The 23,485-nt window shown below is 35.9% G+C and overlaps 2 protein-coding genes across 3 annotated transcripts in view; one reads left to right on the top strand and one right to left on the bottom strand.

The window, feature by feature from the left end:
* Window positions 1–1,820: 1,820 nt before the first annotated feature.
* On the bottom strand, window positions 1,821–7,858 carry mettl4 (methyltransferase 4, N6-adenosine). The gene is made up of 8 exons (XM_079590974.1): window positions 7,379–7,858; window positions 7,181–7,246; window positions 5,816–6,170; window positions 5,159–5,228; window positions 4,879–5,053; window positions 3,832–3,938; window positions 3,668–3,753; window positions 1,821–3,450 (listed from the first exon to the last, which is right to left on the bottom strand). Exons 1-8 carry the CDS (start codon window positions 7,649–7,651, stop codon window positions 3,275–3,277), a joined length of 1,308 nt encoding a protein of 435 aa, XP_079447100.1. The 5' UTR covers window positions 7,652–7,858; the 3' UTR covers window positions 1,821–3,274.
* An 813-nt stretch (window positions 7,859–8,671) lies between these two features.
* The window catches only part of smchd1 (structural maintenance of chromosomes flexible hinge domain containing 1), a 60,430-nt gene continuing 45,616 nt past the window's right edge, over window positions 8,672–23,485 (top strand). Inside the window, exons 1-15 of one of the 2 annotated variants that reach the window (XM_079590976.1) lie at window positions 8,672–8,729; window positions 8,911–9,101; window positions 9,233–9,308; window positions 9,885–10,043; window positions 10,863–10,945; window positions 11,653–11,786; window positions 12,475–12,589; window positions 13,316–13,435; window positions 13,529–13,695; window positions 15,165–15,255; window positions 15,366–15,582; window positions 20,456–20,573; window positions 21,324–21,507; window positions 21,614–21,685; window positions 22,369–22,491. In XM_079590976.1, the coding sequence (XP_079447102.1) occupies window positions 8,931–9,101; window positions 9,233–9,308; window positions 9,885–10,043; window positions 10,863–10,945; window positions 11,653–11,786; window positions 12,475–12,589; window positions 13,316–13,435; window positions 13,529–13,695; window positions 15,165–15,255; window positions 15,366–15,582; window positions 20,456–20,573; window positions 21,324–21,507; window positions 21,614–21,685; window positions 22,369–22,491 (1,830 nt within the window). In that variant the 5' untranslated portion in view covers window positions 8,672–8,729; window positions 8,911–8,930. Of the gene's footprint in view, window positions 9,102–9,232; window positions 9,309–9,884; window positions 10,044–10,862; window positions 10,946–11,652; window positions 11,787–12,474; window positions 12,590–13,315; window positions 13,436–13,528; window positions 13,696–15,164; window positions 15,256–15,365; window positions 15,583–20,455; window positions 20,574–21,323; window positions 21,508–21,613; window positions 21,686–22,368; window positions 22,492–23,485 lie in introns of both variants that reach the window. The other variant, XM_079590975.1, reaches the window with a different exon arrangement.

The following is a 23,485-nucleotide window of genomic DNA, read 5'->3' on the forward strand; positions in this document are numbered from 1 at the left end:
GAGAGCACACGTCACTCCTCTCCTCACGAAATTGCACTGGTTGCCGGTTGCCGCTCGCATCAAATTCAAGACACTGACGTTTGCCTACAGAACAACCACTGGCACTGCTCCCCTGTACCTGAACTCATTAATTCAGACTTATGTACCGTCCAGAAACTTACGCTCTGCAAGTGAGCGGCGTCTGGTGGTGCCATCTCATAGAGGCACGAAATCTCTCTCTCGGACCTTCACCATGACTGTTCCCTGCTGGTGGAATGGTCTGCCTAACTCAGCCAGAGCTGCTGAGTCTGTAGCCATCTTTAAGAAACAGCTGAAGACGTATCTTTTTCGGCAGCACTTGAGCACTTGATCCAGTACTACTAACACTAACACTTTCTTTTCTGTTCTACAAAAAAAAAAAAAAAAAAAAAAAAAAACTTTTTGTACTGTGAAGGGTTATAGCACTTACATACTGTTGTCCTACTGCTAGTTTAATTGCTTCTATTGTTTCTCATTTGTAAGTCGCTTTGGATAAAAGCGTCTGCTAAATGAATAAATGTAAATGTAATGTAAAATGTAATTTTTTTTTTACAGTGCAATAAAACACCACATCAGCTAGTTTGGCATAATTTTACATTAGAATTTAACAGTAAATAAAAGTAAATGGAACATCATTGTTATGAATATTATAAATAATTTGGGGAAATCATGTGAGTCAAGTCAAATTCCTAAAGTGTCAATGTGGTGTAACCACCACTCATGTGCCATGACTTTCACGGTGTAAGCACTCTCACGATCAGCTAGTTTGAAATATTCCTATGACAAGGTGTGTGACCTCAAACAGGGGTCCACCGCCCTATATGTGACTAGCAATTGTGGTAGGTGAAATTTTCACAAACAAGGACTTTTTTTTCTTTGTGTGTCATGTATTCTCTTCATGTGCTCACTGCAAGTATTTTGCTTCAAAGCAACTGAGACATTCTGAAAGAAAATGTAGTCTTGACCTCCATAGGGGCACGTCAAATAATGTTTGTAACCAAGAGGCGTCTGATGTGTTGGATTCTGTCAGCTGAAAGAGCTCCATGGGGTTGGAGGTCAACAGGAGTGACAAGCCTGTCTCGCTGAGAGGCATTCTGGGACATTTGCTCTTCTGCATAGTGAGAAAGAACCCCTGTTGCCACTGTGGGTAGATACACACTCTCAAGTCACACACATCTCAGTCGCAACACAAATTTAATAAAGGTCTCCTTGTCATCTTCATTTCTCCAAAAACTGCACATAGACGATGTATATTTCTGTGAAATACACCACCAAATGCAGGTTTGGGACTGAACGGCGTTTAAAACATTTAGCTACAGTTTACACTCGGAATCTGCAAACTACTGATAATTAAAAAATAATAAGAGGGATCATAGAAATTTCATATTGTTTTTTATTTAGGAGTGCACTGTAGTTGTAGTGCACTTCTAATCCTAAATGTAGGCTACTTAATAATATTATTAAAATAAAAGGCACAACAAGTGTATCGGTGAGAATCCAATCTTAATGCAATGGAACGGTCTACCGGACATTGATATTGCAGGAGTTAATTGTTTTATGGTATTATTTTATTCACATTGTGCTATCTTACAACCTTAACTGACATCGAGATGGAAAATATTATCAATTCTTTTAATGAAAAGGGGAAGCAGACACAAAGAGCCTGTTCTCATTAATAAGGGTTATTTCAGGTGGAAGTGCCAAGCTATGGATTTCAGTCATGCATCAATGATTGTGAAGTCGGCTTGTATTTTCTTCTCCTGTCAATCACGTCGACAGCATATTTATTTATTTGTTTATTTCAATTAAACTTGCAATTCCATGTCCACCTGTCTCCACATCAATTGACAGAATGTCAGGTCTTGGAAACACAAACATTTACCTTTCACTTTCGCATCGCTTTGTTTATTGTTTTTGAGAATATGGGCATGATGGCTTTGCCAACTTACAGTATCCTGCCCTAAAACAATAATTCCACTCTTCTGGATTTATTTAGATTCATAGAAAAAAGGAAACGTATAGTGACTATAGATAACATTAAGTTAAGAATAAGTTGTTATTAGCCTAGTGAATTTCTGAAGATGATTTAAAAAGATTTTAATAATGGAAGAGATGCTTGTTAAATATATCATCATGCACGGCTCATAGGGAATGTGGATGAACCTTATGAATGGGCTTTGGTCACAATTCAAAAATGCCCCCAAAAAAACAAAATAGGAAAGATAGCTAATGCATTTGTTCCCCTAGTACATTTTTTTTGTTTCCCCAATATCAAAGAAATTATTAGAAAACAATTTAATAAAAAGGTAATTCTCAAAATATGGTGACAAACCTGTACCTTGACTTTGAGTCATGACAATCTCAAATAATCAAATCTAATAAATGATGGAGAAGACATCATTTTATAATATGAAATATACTATTATTTACTATATACTATATATTTTGCACATTAAAAAACACTTCAACTGCTTGAAACAAAAACCTTGTCTCTTTAATTATGTATTGCCTCTATATTTCCAGGTTTACAGTTCTTTAATCGTTTTAATATCATACAAGGAAAAGGCCTTTCATATTTCCTGCCTCTTCTTGGAACACTTCAATAAAAATTGTAGACTAGTGTCAGTGTAATGTGTACTTCGTAAATTCACCCAGTTTATTTCGTTCTCAAGTTCAACATAATTTGCTCTTTTCACACTTGCCCATTTGTTTTATTCCTATTTTTCTAATATCTCATACCATTTATTTAGGCTGTTTAAAAAAAAATGAGAGATTGTAATCTCAAGGAACCTGAATTATAATTCAATAAAATTTAAGGCATCCTTTACTCTAAAATGTACAATGGAAGTCAAACAGTTAGCGCACAAAGGGCAGGTCCATTTGTTACAAATACAAATTAATTTCTGAAAATACCATAACATTTCTGACACGCATACTTAAAAATGTTTCTAAAAACAGACAAATTATTGGAAGGCAGAGTACAATCCCAACTACTGGCCAGACCAGGATCGCAGAAAGGAAGAATCCTTATTGTGGAGCTCCATAACCAATTGCTAAAATGTATGTAGTAAAATACTGACAGTCCTCTTTGCATACATCTTTATACAAAGTTTCTGCTTGGTATAAAATACACTATTCAGATGAAAACACAATTGTACTGCATTTTACATGGTGAACTGAAAGTTCATATCCATGTACAGTATATAATACAAACGTTCTTATACTAGTTTCTTGGTAAAAAAAAAAAGTCCATGAGTTACTGTGCAAGTGTTCCGGATGTCCTGTCCGGATCCTCGGCCCTCTCTCTGGTAAAATAGCTGCTGTGCTGGAACTTGATGACTTCGTTTCCCCAGCTGGTCCAGTCACACTGGAGACTTCGGGCAAACAACTCTAAACACTTCGGCTTGTGGCTAATGTACGGCTTTAGCACAGCTGTGGTACAAAAGAGAAAGAATTAGCACGAAAGCTAGAAATCAGGGAAATTAAAACATACCTAGTGAACTACAGACAAGTTAATATTATTTTAAGTTACAAAAAAAAGTTACAAGTACAAAAAGGATAGGCAGGGAGAGACCAAAATGAAGTATAATCTGATATTTGAACCACACATGAGCTTATATGAGCTACGATTTGTTTTAAGCGTGTGCACCTGACAACGAAGGCTTATGAGAGTGCAGTACTGAGGGGACGCTGATCAGGAGCCGTTGCTCTGGAAGCTCATCCACTGCTAAAGAACTGGAACACAATTTTGGAGATTACAATACAAAAAGATGGAAGGGAAGAAGACTCCAATGTGAAACATACACACATTACCTCACTGTGTGGTCCGTGCGAGAGCGATACCTGCCAAGCACCAGCACTTCATAAGGCTTCTTGTGCTGCGAATCCAGAGGAAACACAAACTCCCCTGTCCGGGTCACCTGGAGATTCAGACAAACTGTCATCACAAGCTGAGCAGTGTTGGTGACTTTAACTTTCAAAAGTAACATGTTACATTATTGCAGTCCTCTTTAAATCAAGTAATTAATTATTAAGTTTTGTGGTTACTTTATGAAAACCCATTAGTCACTTCAGAAGACTCCGAAGTAAAGATTAAACCGCTCAATCGCTTTATGAACCTTTTTGAAGCGTCAACATTTTGAATGAACTTTCAGTGGATGGATAGAAATCTCTCAGGTTAGATTAAAAATAAGCTGATTTGTGTTTTGAAGATGAACAAATGTGATACAGGTTTAGAACAACATGAGAATGAGTAAATGATGACAGAATTTTGGGTGAACCGTCCCTTTAACCATCATGTTAGTTGAGTTTTTTTTTTTTTTTTTTTTACTTCAGAATGGTTTGAAACTTGCTGACTTTTTTGGCATTTGCTTTATGAATGCATGCACGCGTGTGTGAAAACGATTTGAAAAGGTCCACAAAGATGCAAAATCTATAAAAGTAATTATGTCTGCAAATACTCTTATAAGCAACAAAGGAATACACATCCCTATATATATATAAAATATCCATGTTATATTTTTTACTTTATCACTGAAAATATTGCAAAATATTTTTCTAATATTTATTTTATATAGATATACATTGTGCATCATTTAGGGGTGCATGTTGTCTAGTACAACAAAATTCCCTTCAAAACACAAAATAATTAAAGAAAAAATATTATTGAAACATTCATTTAATTAAAAAAAAAATCTTTTTTTCTTAAATATGCTTATTGTCTTCAGTCTATTTTGACCTCAGGGTATCATAAGTGTGACCCCTAAGTGAGGAATACCAGAGGGTTAATGGTGTTTCTTCCTCATAATTAGTGTTTTAGGGTACTTTTCCTCTTCTTGTGCAGTTGTGTTCTGTGTGTACCTTGACCCAGAGCCACTCTGCTAGCACTTCAACCGCCCAGTATGGGTAGAGCTCTTCTTTGACGAAACGCAGATGCTTCGCCCGGTTAGTTACCCACGTAGCCACCAAACATTCTGGAGCAGCCAGTGCTGGCACAGGAAGCTGCTTGAGCTGAGATGGCGGCAGAGAACTGTATCTGTCAATCATACCATGATATGATTTCAGGCCGGAGCGGTTTCTTATTGCAGGCAGAGAATGAATCATTTCACAGCCACATGAACAGCTATGCATGTCACGTTACCTGTTGCTTCTTTTGACAGATTTGTTTTCCCATGGCGGATCAAGGATTATAAGGTCAAACTTGTCTCCACCTGTAGTCAAAATGTAGCAATATGCAAAACTCACTTAAAATGATGCAAAATTGGAAGCATATAAAGTAGCATAACAAAATGACTAAAACAAACTAAAATTGGTAACACTTCACAATAAGTTCCCATTAGTTAACTCTGGTTAATGCATTAACTAAGAATAAGCAACACATTTGTTACAGTATTTAATCATCTTTGTTAATGTTAGTTTATGAAAATACAACTGTTTGTTAGTTCATGTTAGTCCATTAAATAATAATAACAGATAGTTTTGACTCTTAACATTTATACTAATACAGTATATTATTAATTTAATATTCCCTAAGATTAATGAAAGCTTTAGAAATATTTTTTATTTGTAAAAAATGTAATTAACTAATGTTAACCAATGGAACCTTATTTTTACCCTGAAATTATTCAAATGAAACCGTAACATATACAAATAAAAACTAATTAAAAATATTAATAAATACTATAATAGTATATAAATGATACTAAAATAAAACTGGTATTGGAAGCTTTAAGCCATTTACCTGCTCTACATAAAATACAAAATACTCTGTGTAATAAAATAGTAAATTAAAACTCACTGTTGACAAGTGGATGCATACGTGTGATGTCAGACAACAGGAATCGGCTGCGTGGGGGCAATAGATACTTCTCCCTCATCAACGTGACCTCATAAGCACAGTCGAATGGGTTTACTGTGATGTATGAGAATAGGTCAAGTGGTGGATCCAGACCATCTGCGTTCAGCGTCTGCACTGGTGCCACAGACTCGTCTGTTAACGGGAGCCGTTTGGCCATGTCACATAAGGCAGCAAGCTGGCACTCGTGTGTTGGCAGGGATTCAGAGGGTGGAGTGTTCAAAGCTTCGGTCAAGTATCCACACTGACGTCCAGCTTCCAGAAGAGCCTGAGAGCCCTCCAGAACCACTGACCTGACCTGAGAAGAAAACAATCAAAACAACAGATGCACAAAAAGAGTGTGTGAGAGGAAATCTGTATGCTAGAATGGCAAGCAAAAAACTAATCCTGATGGAAATCTATTGGAATTTCTAACATAATTTGGAATCAGTTCTAAAGGATCCATTTTAGTATGCACTGAGAACATGAAAGCTTTACAACATTTATAAAACAAGACAAGCAATATGGCAAAGATGAAAAAATGAGGACCTGATGAACTGGTTAATATGACCAAGAAAAGGGAATCAAATGTCATTTAAATGTTAGTTTCAAAAAGTCACATTAATGCATTAATGCACATAGGTCATTAATGCAGTTGGTTATGAAAATAAGTGAGGTAGAATGAAATTCTGAAAGCCCCAGAAAGGTAGTAAATAAATCCATGTGACTCCAGTGGTTTAACCTCAGTTTTATGAAGTGACGCAAGTGCTTTGTTTGCACAAAATACATAATTTAGCACTTTATTTACAAAATATTAATTTCCAACACGCAAATCACTCGCATCCCTTCATAAAAAATAGGTTATTAAACCACTTTGGTCACATGGATTACTTTAATGATGCCTTTACTACCTCTATGGGGCTTGGAAGTGGTAGTTGCATAGTTGTCAATGGAGAGACAAAAAGCCCTCAGATTTCATTAAAAAGATCTTTGTACAGTGCGTACAGTTTCCGTACATAAATAAAATATACTTTTGTGGCAAACATTTTTTTTGTTGTTGTTATTTTTATCCTATTGTCTACTATATTTATTTGCTAGGTGAGTGTCGTTGTGGGTTTTGGTTATTTTACTGTTGTTGTAGACTGCAAGGACCTTTTAAAAAACTGAAATCATTTAATAATGAAACAAGGTTGACAAACTTGACCTAATTTGTTCACATTAGGATTAGTTCCAAATGATGATATCGTTATGAAAATACAATAGAAATCTGTAGATTCCTTTTAAGTTTTGTTGACACGGGGTATTTAATAAATAGATAAAGCATGTCACCTTTCCATGATAAATATGGGCATCTAACTCCCCTGTATTGAGATCACGCTGCTTTCTTTTTCGTTTCTGCAAATAAAAAACAAACTGTTTAGAGTCATACAGCAGCATCCAAAGACCTTAAGTTATAATCAAGCAATAAATAAACAAAAATATGCGGTTGTCTTGCTTTGTGTCGCTTTTTTCCGTTGTAAGTTATACCTTTCGTGTTTGAAGATCAATCTTTGCAAGTTCATCACCATTGCTATGTTTTGCCGTGTGTAACGAAATACTGCTAGTCAGGATATCTGTGTTTTGTCGAATTTGAACGTGGGGCTTCAAAATATTAAAATATTCCCTCTTGAAACAGTTTTTGAAGTATGTCGGCTTTTCAAGCCCAGCACTATTATAACAAACACAGCGCTGCAAACCCTCATCTATGTGAGTGCAAGAGTCCAACAGCCAGCCCCAGGAGTTACCACACACAATAGACATTTACACAATACTAGTATAATGACTTTCGAAATTATTCCAACGGTTTCATCAATATACTATGAATATATATAAAAAGGTTTCATCTCATTTCAGCATAAATAAATGCGGCTGCTGCTTCTTCTTTTAATGTTTAATTGCGGTCGGCAAGCTAGCTTTTGGCGCATTACTGCCACCGACTGGACTAGTGTGGAGAATCAACAATGTCAAGCTTGAGAATAAAAGTAATAATTATTTATGACATGAAAAGTATGACATATTAAGTCATAATTATGAGATTAAAAAGTATAAGTTACGACATGCCGAAATTATGAGTCATGACATTTTAAAGTTAAATTATTAATTTAACACTAAAGTGTCATAATAATTTTGATCTTGTATGTCATAATGTCGACATTTTTAAAGACATAATAAAAATTTTAATGCCATAATTATGACTTTTAAATTTCAACTTTTCATCTCATAATTATGACACACTAAGTTGTAACACTTTTATATTTTATATTAATTTTATACATCATACTTATTTTAAAAAAGCATGGATTTAGGCAACTCCACAAATGAACCGGTGGTCAATCCTCAAAGACGAGTGGACAAGGACTGGAGTCACCTCCAATATATTTGGCCATAATATTTAATATTTGAAACAACCCAATAAATTCATTAAACAACTTACCTTTACATTTAACACACATTGGATGCTATATTCTAATTATAACAGGTTATTTACAATTATGTTTAAGATAATGTTTTTCTGGAATTCAAAGTCTTCTGAAGTTTTGTCTTTCAGATTTCATTCTAATTTCATTCTTAAATTATAAAATGAGAAGAAAAAAAAGCAATTAAGAATCATTTTATTCGTTATGAATGTTTGCATATTTATTATTATTATTATAATTGGATAAATGTAATATATAAAATAATTGTATAATAATAACATCAACATTCTTCTTTTTCTTCTTCTTCTTCTTTACACTCCATCCGGTAGGAGGCGGTAATGCATCAAAATCTTTTTTGCTAATCGCCAGAAAATAGCAAAGAAGAAGTGACGAATGATGCTGCGGTACGAACGGGGTACGAAGTAAGAATTTGGGTGTGATGTTCCTGGCGCGAAATCTTTAAGTTTATATCCTCCATCAAAATACCTCGTTACACGTGGATATTAGCATATATATTAGCCTGGTGAACGACAGAACAAATCTAAACCTCAAGATAAACATGTCAGTGAGGAAGCGATGAGTTTATATTTGTTTCTGTATCAGGGGTTGCTGGCTACGCAGTAATGTGTGACGAAACCAACATGACCGAGGCCGGAACGGAGAGAGACCGGGGGGAAAACACATCGAAATCGGTTTGTGTTTATGACTGTCGCCCGGACAGCAGCGCCGCGCCGGGGAGGACGCTAGACTTCACGAACATGGATTACAATGGCTTTCTTCAGGCTCTGAGACAGGTAAAACAGCTGCTATGTTTACCAGGGTAACTTACCAGGGTAAAATACCTGCACGCAGCAGCATGACATCTCTGCCATAAACCTTGTTAACAGGCACATTTAGCAGTGACTGGGTTTTCTTTTCATTTTAGGAGTTTTCACTGTCGACAAACGAGACTTTCGTTATTAGCACGACGGACCGAAAGGAGATAGACGAAGAACTTTACAGTAAGACCTCTGAAAGCTATTATAATATTTATTTACTTAAGTTACCTGTTGTCATTTATTGGTTGCAGTTTTTAAATGTGTATCTTTTTGCGTGTCAAAACGGTAAAAAAAGTATTGTATTTACTATATAACGGTTACATGTATGTACAACCGTAAGAGCTCTCAAAGTTTTTAAATAAATATTATATTTATTTTATTTTATTTCGAAACTGTAAAAAAGTAAAGAAAATATCTGATTTAAGTCAAGAACATATTTTAAGTTTTAAATTAAATATTGTATTTTGTTTACAGTTTTTCAGTGTAGCTTTTATTTGTATTTTTTAAAGTAAATAAAGTTTTTTTATTTATTTACACATGTATATTTTCTGTTTAATTTATTTTAATATACAGTATATTTTTCAAAAATGTATTGCAAACCTGAAAATGTTTATTTAATAAAAAAGTATATTTAAAATGATTATTGACATGTTAATTTAGTTGTTTACAGTTTTTCATATAAATATAAAAAAATAGTTGTTTTTTAAAACTGACTTTTTCATTTTCTGATATGGATTTGTTTGTGTTTTGATGTAACAGAGGGGCTGGTTGATGGGAAAACCTTGCAACTGTTGAAGTCTGTGAATCAGGAGCTGCCTATGGCGATTCAAGAGCGGATTGAGTATCTGCCGCACTACCATACTCTAGTCCAATGTGGCATGTATGAGTACTACGCTAGTGAAGGACAGAAAGCATTGCGTACGTTTGCACGCTCACCTCAGCCATGCTGGCATACATGCACACATATACATCCTCATAGTCAAATCCTCCTATCGCCAGCGTGTGAGATCGCTGATACGCAATATTATCATTTTGCGAGCAAAGATAGAGTCGGTGATAAAGAAAAATGTCATGTCTCTCAATATCGGAAATATTTCAGTTTTAAACCATGAAGCGAGCGCCCCAGTGGATATCAACACAAGCAATGTGTAAATTCTATGTGAGAGTTATGCTGGTAAAGAAGTCTCAAACCACAGTCAATTATTCTGACAGTAAAAACTGACTGAGCGTTAGGCCACTGCACGCTATGCGTGATCTATCAGGAAGACCAGAGTGAAGTGCATTGCAATTATCAAGCCTAGACATAATAAAGGCATGGACAAGCCTTCCCGCCATGGGCGAGGCAAGAGAAGGTCTAAGTCTGGCAACATTTAATATGGGCATTGAATTTCAACTGCACATCAAATATAATGCCAAGATTGAGCAATTGGAATAAGTTTATGCAGAGCCTTCAGTTTTTGACTCATTGAGTTAAACAGAATTTTCTTGCATCCAAGCTTTTATTTCATCCAAACAATTTGTAATCTAAACTGTAATTTTAGAGGTAAGGTATGAAATTATACCAGGGCAAATTAATTATATTATTTCAATAATAGCCCAATAATAAAAATAATAATTTAATACATTATTTGGAAATGCCAAATTATCTGCAATACACAATATGATTGTCTATCGGCATGACCCTAATGTACACGGTGCCAGTTTAATGTGTGTTGTGTTCTTTTTGTTGTGTTGCAGCCTATGCTTTTGCTGAGCTCGTTGATAACGCGCTGTCAGCCACGGGAAAAAACACGGGAATGAGGAGAATTGAAATCAGATTGGTGAGAATTCAATACTGACCCTCACTCTTTATTACAAACCCTAGTGAACCGTCTCAGTGTCAGTGGCATACGTTATAAAGGTGTGACTGGAAGTCATTTATTTTCATTTAAAAATATCTGGAAAAAAAAACTTTTGTTATTTGAAATCGTCTCCCAAACAAACATTTTTCCTCCCCCAAAATAATGAACACTATGCAACACAGGCAACGACTAAAGCTGCCGCATCAGACAGCTCTCGCAAGAATGGATGAATCGGCTGTTATTCTACAACAGCGTATCTTGGTTCTTTGAAACAGTGAAACCAATATTACTCGCATATCGAACAGAAACATAGCAACCTAGGCATCCATTTTCATCTCTCTAGCGTTGGAAAGATTTAAAAAAAAATTTATTTTTATTTAGCCAAAACAAACGAGACATAAGCGTAACTTTTCTGCCTGCTGTTTAGAACATTTTTATTTAGCTAATTCGCTCATTATGGTTTAAAACAGCCTTTGTGTTTAACTGGAAAAGGCTGCTGGTCATGCTAATGCATTTGCCTGGATTTTCTCTGCAGTACCATTTAGAAATATCAGCTATTACACACTTTATTGTCATTGAGGAAAATAGTACAGTTCAGTTAATTATGCAGTAATGTACTTTTTGTACACATTGACCTAGCATAAGTTTTCATGATCCAAATGTTTTGTTCTATGTGTGTTTTTCAGCTGTTCGATGAGTCTCAGGGAGGACCTGCTGTTGCGGTGCTAGATAATGGATGTGGAATGACATCCAAACAGCTGAACAACTGGGCCGTTTACCGTCTGTCAAAGTTTATACGCGAAAATGACATGTTTCACAGGTGTGCTCTTCATAAAACCTGCATTTTGTCTTATTTTATCATGATATGTGAGCTACTCCAAAACTACTGCTGGTACTTATAATATTAAACAAGGTTATTTGCATCCAAAATGCCCTCTTCATATTTGAAGTAATATCCAGCTGACCTGTGCTCATTGTATGATGCCTATTATATGCCACATTTACACTGCAGGTCTTGATGCCCAATTCCGATTTGTTGACTAAATCCGATTTTTTTTGGATTACCAGCTTACATGTTCTTTTAAAAGTGACCCAAATTCAATATCTGCATTTACACTATTCACTTGGCTAAACAACCAAAGATAGACATACTGAGCTGGAAAAGCTTAGGCCGAATGTGTCCACCTGAATTGACGTAATTCGCCCCACCATTGGTTTATCCGATCTGTCCGCTTACATGGCAGACGCAAATGCGTGTATCCGATTCATATCAGATTTATTTCCCCATATGAATAAGGCCTGAAACCAATCTGAGAATATCGGAATGCATGTGCTTTTTTCCCGCTTACACGTTCATGGGTCATATCCGATCTATGCCACATTGGAGGAAAAAATGGGTAGTTTGAGCCATGTAATGTAAATGCGGACATATATTCAAATACTAATTGCCTTATAAAGCTTGCCTTGATAACCATCAGCTTTTTTTCTCCTCTTTGTTGTGGACATAGCGAAAAACCCGGTTATGTCCGACCAAGTCCAGTTCCACGCAGTCTGAACAGTGACATCTCATATTTTGGAGTCGGAGGCAAACAGGCTGTGTTTTACATCGGCCAGTCTGTCAGAGTATGTTTGCATGCATTTTTTTCAACAAGTATCATACTTGCAAATTAATACAGTAGATTTGTCACATCCCTTTTCAATAAAGCAGAACAGATATGTCCATTAATAAGCAATGGCAAATTAAAGATTTTTGTTAAAATGATCCATAAACCAGGTTGTTATAAATGGTCTGATCATGTTTTCAAGTTTTGTTCAGTTCAAGCCCACTGACTGTCCACGCATGAGTTGTCCACGCGTGAATGCTTCAGTTAAAATCAACCAGGCAAAGTTGCAGTGAAAAATAAGAGTTTTATGCAAAGTTTTATAAATTGTTTGTGAGAGTTTGCATGGACAGTCAGTAAGCTCACGCTGAACTTGAACAAACCATGGGGAGTTTAAAACATGTAGTGATTTTACAAATTATTGATTAATTGTTTTTTTTTATAGTTTACATGTTCTATTTAAGGAATAGTTGACCTTATTATTTACTCGCCCTCATTGTTAGTCTCTAAACACTTATGCATCTCTTTACATAAAAAAAAATATGACCGTCAACCTCCAAAAAGGGGAGAAACACCAAAAAAGGGCACTATAAAAGTTGCATAGTAGTTTTAAGTAGACTCGTCATTGATTTCCAGGTGTTCAGAAACCATACAATGGCTTTGTGGCAGAGGTAAAGATTTTGAGTTAATAACCCCTTTGTCACATGTTAAAACTTTTTGTGAAATATTCTTGTAATGTGTGTTTCAGATGATCAGTAAACCTGCAGGCTCTCCAGATGTTCATGAATTTGTCATGTCTAAAGACGACTTTGAGCGCAAGGAGTTAAAAAAGGAAAATATTTACTCTGGCTTCATTAGAAACAGGAAGGTGAGCGAAATACAAGTCATCTCATGTCATTTTTGGCTCCTGGATTTTGTTTTTATTTATGTGTGTGTGTGTTTATTTTTTATTTTTTTGCAGCCTGGGGATTGCTCGCATGTGAATGTCAGCAATGAGCAGTTTCTGCAGTCGATTGTGATTGAAGAAGATGGGAAGGAGAGTTTCACTGCGGTTGTCATCACTGGAATCCATCCAGAACACGTCACCTACCTCAAACAGTATTTTCCTCTGTGGACTAGAGAGTTAGCGTACGTCCCAAAAACACATACACAAACTCCTCCTTTAGGGGCCATTAAACCACACCATTATCAATTAAAAACTGAAAAAAAATTATCCGTTCTGGCCATTCATTTACATGAGTGGTGTTTTGGGGGCCTGAAAACGCAAGTTTTTACAAATGACTCTCTTGGAATCTGCAAACAAATATCTGTTATGAGCCTATTCTTTTTAATGAATTAGTCTCAAACTCATTCAGTTGTGTGCAAAAAACTAACAACTACTATATTAATAGTTGATGTGTCCTTAAGAACTGTGAGATGTGCACATGTTGTGGCAATTTGTTTCAAACAAACATCACTGAGTAAGAGACACTCTGAGTCCAAATTAAAGTTTATAAAAGTATTTATTCTCTTGCAAGAGAGATCCGCGTCACCAATACACATGCGTGAGTCAGTGAGGAGCGATAAAAAGAAGCAGTGCCGGTCTGTTTTATATCTTATTCCCTTCAAGGCCTTATTTCTTCCCTCCCCTCACAGGAGAGATACCAGTTTGTTTGTCTATTAACGCTTACACTGGCCCTGAGAGGTAAATGACCCCTTATTAGGCTATAAAGTACAAATGCACTCAAGATGACCCCTTGACCATCTGCTTTTCTTTACCCCTACTGACTCACAACCATAGTAAATTATCACACAAAGGCCCCTTCTCACTGCAAGTGAGAAAACATGAGGCATACATTTTGAATCACTAAAGATCAAGAAACTCTTGAAAACTTCCGTTACACACACAAGTGATGTACACACAACAGAATGCACTACACTAGTCGTCTGCAGATGGCAATACATGGTGCTTCTATAGCTAGCATTTATTTGTATTTATTTGGTAACACTTTACAACAAGGTTCAATTAGTTAACATAAGTTAGTACATTAATTAACATTATCTAGCAATGAGCAATGTATTTGTTACAATATTTATTCATCTTTGTTAAGATTAGTTAATTAAAATATTCATTGTTAGTTCAAGATACAACTTTGGATTTTATTAATGTATTAGCAAATGTTGAAATTGAAATAATATTAATAAAGTATTTTCATTGTTAGTTCATGTAATTTATGTAGTTAACTGATGTCAACAAATGGAACCATATTGTAAATGAACATTTATTTAAAAAAAATGTTGACGTATGTTTACAAGTATACTTGTCAATATGGGCATTTTGACATTATTTTGTGTGAAAATGTCCTTTTAAGTGCAACAAGATGTGAAAGAGAACTCGCGTCGTCTTGCTCTTGAAAAACACATGCAAATGATAAACGTTCGTTACAATGCACAGCACTGGCCCGATCGGGCAAGTAAAAAATTCCGTCAATTGTCCCTAGCATCGTTTATGTGGCCTCCTGGCCTTCAGGCAGTCATTATTGTCGAGCCCTGATAAAAGCTACAATTTATTTTGAAGGCAAGCCATGGGCCACTTAATACTGTTTGATTTATTTCAGGCATACTTACCATTATTATATACACGGAGCTGATGGAAAAGACACGAGAGAAATGAGAAAAACTGGCCATTTCTCCAACATTGACATTCAGGTATAGATGTTTATATATTTCTGGCACCAAATGCATTGATCATTCAGTTTTTAAGTTTCTTTTATGCATCAGAATGACCCTGTTTTTTTTCTCTCTCTTTGTTTTCTCAGATCAGTTTGTTTGAGCGTTCCACTCGAATTCCCCGTGTGGTGAATCTGAGGGATGTGAATAATGACATGCAGACTCTGTATGTCAGCTCCAGTGCTTCTACTTTTGAGTTTAAAGCCACCGGAGCTAGAGATTCCTTAGTGGAGGGATTGATCCGATATCACCCGTTCCTCTACGATCAAGAAACATACCCAGTGGATCCATATGCTGCATCAGCAGGTATTGTGAATCAGTGACATGAATTACATTTAAAGGGTTAGTTCACCCAAAAATGTTATTTCATTCAGTAATTACTCACCCTCAGGTCGTTCCAAACCCGCAAGACCTTCGTTCATCTTAGGACCACAAATTAAGATATTTTTAATGAAATCCGAGAGCTTTCTGATCCCTCCATAGACAGCAATTTAATGATCACTTCAAGGCCCAGAAAGTTAGTAAAGACATCCAGGATTCCCACGGGTCCTTGAAATCCTTGAAAGTTTGTGAATTGGAAAAAAAGATTTCAAGGCCCTGGAAAGTTTTTGAAAACGATCATAATAGATACAAGTCCTTGAAAGTGCTTGAATTTATTTTGTGCAAGAAGTTTTCTGGAAAAAAATCCATATTATTCCCTCCGGTCCGCTAATGTGTTAGGCTACTTCGGCAACACTTTGTGGCCTATTCGTACTAGCTTGCTTGATTTACGTTAGTTACGTGCATTTACGCGCTTCGTTAAAAGAGAAGTTCACTTGAAAATGAAAGTTAGCCCATGATTTACTTCTCCTCAAGCCATCCTAGCCTTTATATAGGGAGCTATACAGTTGGTTACAGGACATTACAAGTTATTATTTTTCAAGTTATTACAAGTTCAAATGGAAAAAAAATTGGTCATAATTTTTTTATAAATATTGCGTAGTATCATAAAATCCCTTCAAAATTCTAAATAATCAAAAAATATTATTGAACAAAAATATATTACATTGGTTTTCCTGGGGGGAAAAAAGAAGTTACATGTCAAGGCTTAGGTCAATTTTGACTGCGACCGAGCCAAGTGTGACCCCTAAATGAAGATTAGGGTTAGGTCCTTGAATTTTAGGCTATTGGACCTGGAAAGTCCTTGAAAGGTCCTTGAATTTGAGGTTAACCAAGGTGTGGGAACCCTGGACATCGTTAAAATAGTCCATGTGACTCCAGTGGTTCAACCTTAATTTTATGAATTGAAGTTTAGTCGAGCTTCACTAATATTAGGGATGCACCGATCCACATTTTTTCACTTCCGATCCGATCCCGATACCTGAATTTGGATATCGGCCGATACCGATACTATTCCGATACCAGAGCTGTGTTTGCTTTAATTTTATTATTATCATTCTTGTTGATTTTATATGATGCTGAAATAAACTCCTCTCAACAGGCAAGTATGATATGTACGCATGTATGTCCCAAAAGGCAACTTGACGTATGTATAAGGTCAGAAAAATAGGAAATCCTGTTAACAGGAAAAATCCCATTCTGAAAACAAATATGCAACTAACGATTTAAAATTGATTGTCATGTCAATATTTATTACATTTCATAACTACATTTCATAACTTCATAAGTCTTGAAAATATAAGAAAAGTGCAAGTGTAAACATCTAACACACACACTATCAATAAAACACTGTACATCTGAACAGCACAAATCAAGAACACTGGCTCTTGTAGAATCAACAAATCATGTTTTTAAAATGTAAAATATTTGAAAATAAATATAAGAAAAGTGCAATAACTGTAAACATATTTTACTTACACACACACTTACTTACACACACACTATAAATAAAAATGATATTACATGCGCTTCATGAGGCGCGCGGTCTCTTGCTCTCTCTCCTGCTCTGCCGTGCACGCGATACACGGTTTGGAGCACAGTCTCTGTCTCGCGGGCGCGCTCGCTCTAGATTCCGGAGGTTTTAACTAATTCGCGGGCATCAGTGAGTGAGCAGCTATCATGAATGACTCCAGAAGTGATTCCTGACGGCTCCCGTTGTCTTTCTGCCCCCTGGCTAAAATAATCATCGTGCTCTTTTACGTGGTGCTTTTTTAAATGTTTTATGGCGTTCGTTGTGTTGTACGATGCGAGGGAGCTTCCGCCTCTATGCATTAAGTTACAGCTTTGCAAACATTGCACTCTGCAGTGTTTCCAGTGTGAAGTATTTCCACACAGCGGACATGTTGGCTAGTCATAATGCTGCTCAATGCTATCCTGCTCTAGCTGGCTGCAAACTGCGGAATGGCTTTCCTGAGCGGGGACGTGTCTCATAACTCTGTGTCTCATTGAGCCGCGCCTCCGTTCAGGAAATCCATTCCACAGTTTGCAGCCAGCTAGCAGACTCGCCGGCGGGAATCACTTTTGGAGTCATTTCAGCAGACAACGTTAAAGCGCAGACATGGCTCATGGATATCGGATATCGCCGCAGGTTGGATCGGGAAAATCCGATACGTGAATTACGCTGGTATCGGCCCTGATACCGATACTGGATCGGATCGGCCCCATCCCTAACTAATATTATTTCAAGAAGGATATTTTCACACACAGTTCACATCCAAACAAGTCAGCACTAGCAGCTACTCACCTGCCCAGAAGAAACAGTGCAAAACAGTATTAAAAAAATAAAAATAAATTTACTTTAATTTCTTTCCATCGTTCAAAAGCCTTCCTGACAACTATACGTGTCTTGGAATAAACACGATGGTATTCCCTCGCCCTAATCCTCTTCCTCCTCCTCCTCCTCTTGGGGACTGACTCAGCCATGTTACATTTCTCTTGTTGATAGACGCTGGTTTCTTCTTCAGCTTTGACTTCGCGTGCAGCTGTGCACGAGCGCAAAACCTCACAACACCCAGCCCCTGTCTGTGATTGGTTGGAACACTGTTTATTTTGGTTTTGAGTGGTTGGTGAAACCATTTTTGTGTGCAAATCTCAGAGCCTAGGCTGCCTACAGAGACGCGTTTTTTTGACAGCTTGCTTATGGGGCGGGCAGCTAGCGGATCGTTAGGAAAGATTAGATTAGATTAGATTAGATTAGATGAATGTGATAATTTATGTTTGGGCCTGAAATCACTGATACAACCTTTAAAGTGCTTGAAGTACTTGAATTTGACTTTTTGAAATTGAAGTCCTGGAAATCCCTTGAAAACAGCCATATTTCTGAAGAGGTACTTGAAAAGTGCTTGAAATATTATTAAAAATAATAGGGATGCATCGATACCGAGCTCATGTACTCGCACTCGTAAAAAAGCTCCGATACCAACAACCGATAGGCCTACTACCAGGCAGCGTGTGTAGTAACAGATAGCTGTGGTGCACGAGCTGATAAGAGAAAAAATTATGTAAAAACGCCCGTCTTGGCAAGTATCCTAGTAAACAAAGTCGGTTATCTCAAGTGAACGTAGCCATGTTCAAATGGGGTCCGTGCGTTCGGTCTTAAAGGGGCAGCAGTTTAATAAACCTGCAGCTGTGTTTTAATGTTAATAAACAAAGGACAGATAAATTACTCACTTCTCTTGACTAACTAGCGCACCCTTTTACAAAAATATACATCTATATATAATTTATACAGTAATGAATATGCAATTTTTTCACATTTGATTACTTTATTCAAATTTCTGTACCTGTTAGATCTACCCGAAAAACTCTTAAAAACACTATTTCATTTGTAGCCTTTCTTTGTTCTATTGTATTTATTTGTAATTCGATTATTTGTTCTTATTTTGTTACTGACTGCTTACTTGTCTTTAATAATGTCTTTAAATTCACAATAATTAGGCGGCTGGTAGTTTTTGTTGTAGTATCAAAATTGGATTAAATAATTGGTATTTTACTGGTGTCTAAACATTTGTACCACTGACCTAATCCTCAGCACTGAGCCCTTCTGGAGCTGCTCTAAATATGTGCTGTGCTATTAAATAAAAGATAAAATATGATGGAGCAATAGAATGAACAGTGAAAGTAACCAGAATCTCATACAATGCATTTTAGCAGGCTTAATTAAACATGAAAATAACTGAAAGAAATATATATTTGATGAACAAATTAAGCCAACTAATGTGATTTATATTATTTCTGGTTTATCTACTAATACATTTACAAATTACAAATGTAGTTAAAATTCAGGGATCGGTAACGGTATCTGTATCGACGAGAACCAGAAATGAAAGTATCGGACTCGTTCTGCAAAAAGTGGTATCGGTGCATCCCTAATTTAAAATATTTGTAAAAAATTGTTGAAAAAATAATTTCAATATCAAAATAAATTCACGCAAAATTAATGGGATATAGAGCTATTTTGCATGGCTATGAGCATGATATTAAGTATATGATAAGTATAATACAACTTTCATTCTTCAGGTCAATCGTTTTAATGGGGAAAAAAAAGATCTGTTTCAATATCCTTTCAATGGTTAAGGGGATTTCCCATGCCTGACAGCGCTGGTCAATGGCTTGATCTCTATGAAGTGAAACATCAGATATCATCATATATATGTAATTTGAGTAAAAAATAAAATAAAATAAAAAACAAATAATAAAGATATCGTTTGATAAGTGCTGCTTGAAGTCCTTGAAATCCATTAAAGTAGTGCTTGAAAAGTCCTTAAGTCCTGGAATTTCATTTTACAGAATCTGTACGAACCCTGATAATATGGCCTCTTTAAATATTCTCTGGTTATTTGAGACAGTAAGTTTTCATTTACACTTTCAATGTCTAGATTATCAGATGAACAGCCATAAATCTGCGGTCATTATAATCTTGGAGTAACATAGGCACAAACATTTTGTCTTTGTTTTTTCATCCGTTTCATCCATCTGCCAGGTTTAAATTGTAACTCCTGTTGTTTCAAAAAGTATAAGCACAGCTCTTCAATATATAGTTTACTGGTGCGCATATATAGACTTACTCTGTAATGCTTGCCATATAAAAATGCCAATAATAATAATGCAGTAATTAATAAACTGTCCATTCCACACTAATGGCAGTGATGAAAGAGATGCTATAATAATATAATAATAGCTAAGATAGTGTGCTTACCAAGATATTTTTTCTATATCGGTCTGTGTGGTTGTATTTTAGGTCCTTCAGAGGAAGAAGATGACGATTGTATAGTTTTGAATCCCGAAGGCCGTGGCAAACGACCGATCTTTGAGTGCTTTTGGAATGGACGGCTCATTCCCTACACTTCTGTCTCAGAGTAAGTTTTTATTTTTTATTTATTTTTTATTCTTAAATTCAATGGTCACATTTTAACTTAAATTTCTGGAGTGAAAGTACCATAACGTCTTATGGGCGTTTCATAATTTTTGTGTCAGTTTAATGTCTCTCTTTTTGGCCCATTTTACTTGTAGAAAAAAAACCTAATAATTATGCACATCTGAATACAAGACATTTTTCACTTTGGTTTGCAATTGGTCAAATGTGCATGGCAAAAAATTAAATAAAATGAAGGATCATGTAATAAATAAACATTTGCTATGACAAGAATAAATACATTTTTTAAATAATATATTCAGTCAAATAGTAAAGTTATTTTAAATTTTCATAATATTTCACAATATTACTGTTTTTACTGTGGTTTTGATAAAATAAATGCAGCCCGGGTGAGCATACGAGATTTATGGATGGAAGGGGCAAGGGGAAAGTGATTGGGAAATGCTGCTTTACGGTTCATTCACACAGGACATGTTCTTATGTTCAAAAACCGTTAGATGGGGTGGAATATAACAGAACAGAGCATTTAACTTGAAAGGCAAATTCTTTATATATATAGACCAATAAAAAATAAAAGTGCTGAAGGCAAACAAGAACACGTTCTTTACAGAAATATCTATGACTTTGAAATGCTAGAAAAAAAGGTATCAGAAAGATAACACAATATTTTGAACAATTATCCTTTTTATGTTCAATTTCACCTAACATGAATAACAATTTGTATGTGTGTTAGGTTTGAGTGGTGTAAAAGGCCTAAGAAAGCAGGTGCGTTGCCTTTTGAGTGTTATAACCGGATTTCAGGAGTTCTCTTCGCCAATGACCGATTTCAAGTCAGCACCAACAAACTTACCTTTATGGACCTGGAGCTTCAACTCCGTGACAAAGACACCATTTTTACCAGAGTGAACAATGGCCAGGTACAGAAACACACTCCTGAACTGTCCTGAAAGATACATGGTTTAACACTGCTTGCATGCACATGATTCAAAGCCCAGTATACACATTCTGATCTGCTTTATCCAGGAGCAGCGAGTGAAGATTGAGAGGGAGTTTACTAGCTGGTTGAAAGAATGTCATGAGCGCTTTGATAAGCAGGTATGTGTCTGCTAGTATGAGTCCAAGTATGAGTAAAGTATGCAAAGAAAAAGCAGATGTAACTACTTGATCAGTGCAGTATGGTTCCATTGAACATGCTTAATGTGCTTTTGCATTATAAATATTAAATATTTGGTGAGAAAATTGCCCAAATCAAAGGCATTATATTTATTGTGACAGATGAAAGCTTTAAATACAATACATTTAAAAAAGTGGCTTTAGAACAATAATGTAATATTGTTATTATCATATTGAACTTAAGCCTATGTTCTCAGTAAATACAGATACAAAAAAATCTGAAGCTTCCATAGTTGTAACAGCTTATGAAAACCAATTTTGAATTTGGTGTTTTCATAAGCTGTAAGCCATAATCATCAAAATTCTAACAAATAAAGGCTTGAAATATCTCACTTTGCATGTAATGAGTCTATATAATATATTAGTTTCACCTTTTAAATTGAATTACTGAAATAAATGAACTTTTGCACGATATTCAAATTTTTCGGGTTTCACCTGTACACTCACTTACTCCATTAATGTATTTAATTTAACTTTAGTAATTATAATAAAAATCTGTATGAAAATATCTAATTTTAGCCCAAATACAAGGTTTGTGTCACTGTATTGTTTTGTCCTGACATTTTGATGGCAACGTGTGTGTGTGCGTGTGTGTGCGCGCGCAGGTGATGTTTCAAGGATTTCAGGGTGTGACGACACGCGAGGATGTCCCGAAACGGCTTCAGTCACCCTGGGCTCAATTCAAAGCCATTAAGTGGGACGGCAAGACTTACAAAAAAGGACAATTAGTGAGTTCTAGTAGTTTTCACATTTTCACACAGTCATATACAACGCTAGTATAGGGGAGTGACACTTTAAAAAAAGTAATATGTTACAATATTACATTACTCCCTAAAAAGTAAAGTTATATCATGTTACTTTTAGGGCTGGGGTGAAAATATTGATTTCTGGAAATTGATTCTCATTTTGATTCTTAAATCCCAAGAATCCATGCGTGAATAAATGTCTGTGTGTGTATATATATATATATAATTTTGGTGATTCCATGTTGTGTGTTAATTTAATTTAAAGTCCCCCTGTGGTCAAAATCACTTTTTTTTTAAATGTTGTTTATATGTCTATGTGGTGTTTTTAATATGATTTAAGACAAACCATGTGCAAATTCATAAGTCAACACCATTGCTGAGTATTTTCTCCTTAAAACTGCAGTGAATAAAAGACAGTCTCAAAAAACACAGCTTGAAATTGCTGGTGTTTCTGACGTAACAAAATACCCTTTAACCAATCACGCCAATGTGCGGGTGGGCTTTAGCATATCATTTAACTATGTTAGGAAGCAGGCGAGTCTCAAGAGAAGCCAGGTTATCCCGGTTTATTTTTGATATGAAAAATCGGGTAGGCTGCATTTAGCAATATAGCGGGTGAATTATGTATATTATGTATATTAGAGTGTTATGACGAACTTTATACCTTTCTACACTGACGTTCTAAGTTGTTTAAAGCATTTCTAAAGATGCCGATTTTTTGAAGGCAGCTGTCTGACTCTAAGATGGAGAACGGTAACATGGTTTGTGTAACATTAGCAACACATTATTAGCTGTTTGATAACGTATTCAAGTCAAAGGCTAATCATATTAATTACCGGTATCTGTCCGACATTGTAGAAAGCGATAGATAAAACGCATTAACATTCTGAATCACCGACTTCTTGTAGACAAGCCTGTGTGAGTGGAGACGGGGCTCATTTATATATGAATGGATCTGTGTATACTGAATGAAGCA

This window comes from Phoxinus phoxinus (assembly GCF_949152265.1).
Source record: "Phoxinus phoxinus genome assembly, chromosome: 2".
Lineage (NCBI taxonomy): Eukaryota > Metazoa > Chordata > Actinopteri > Cypriniformes > Leuciscidae > Phoxinus > Phoxinus phoxinus.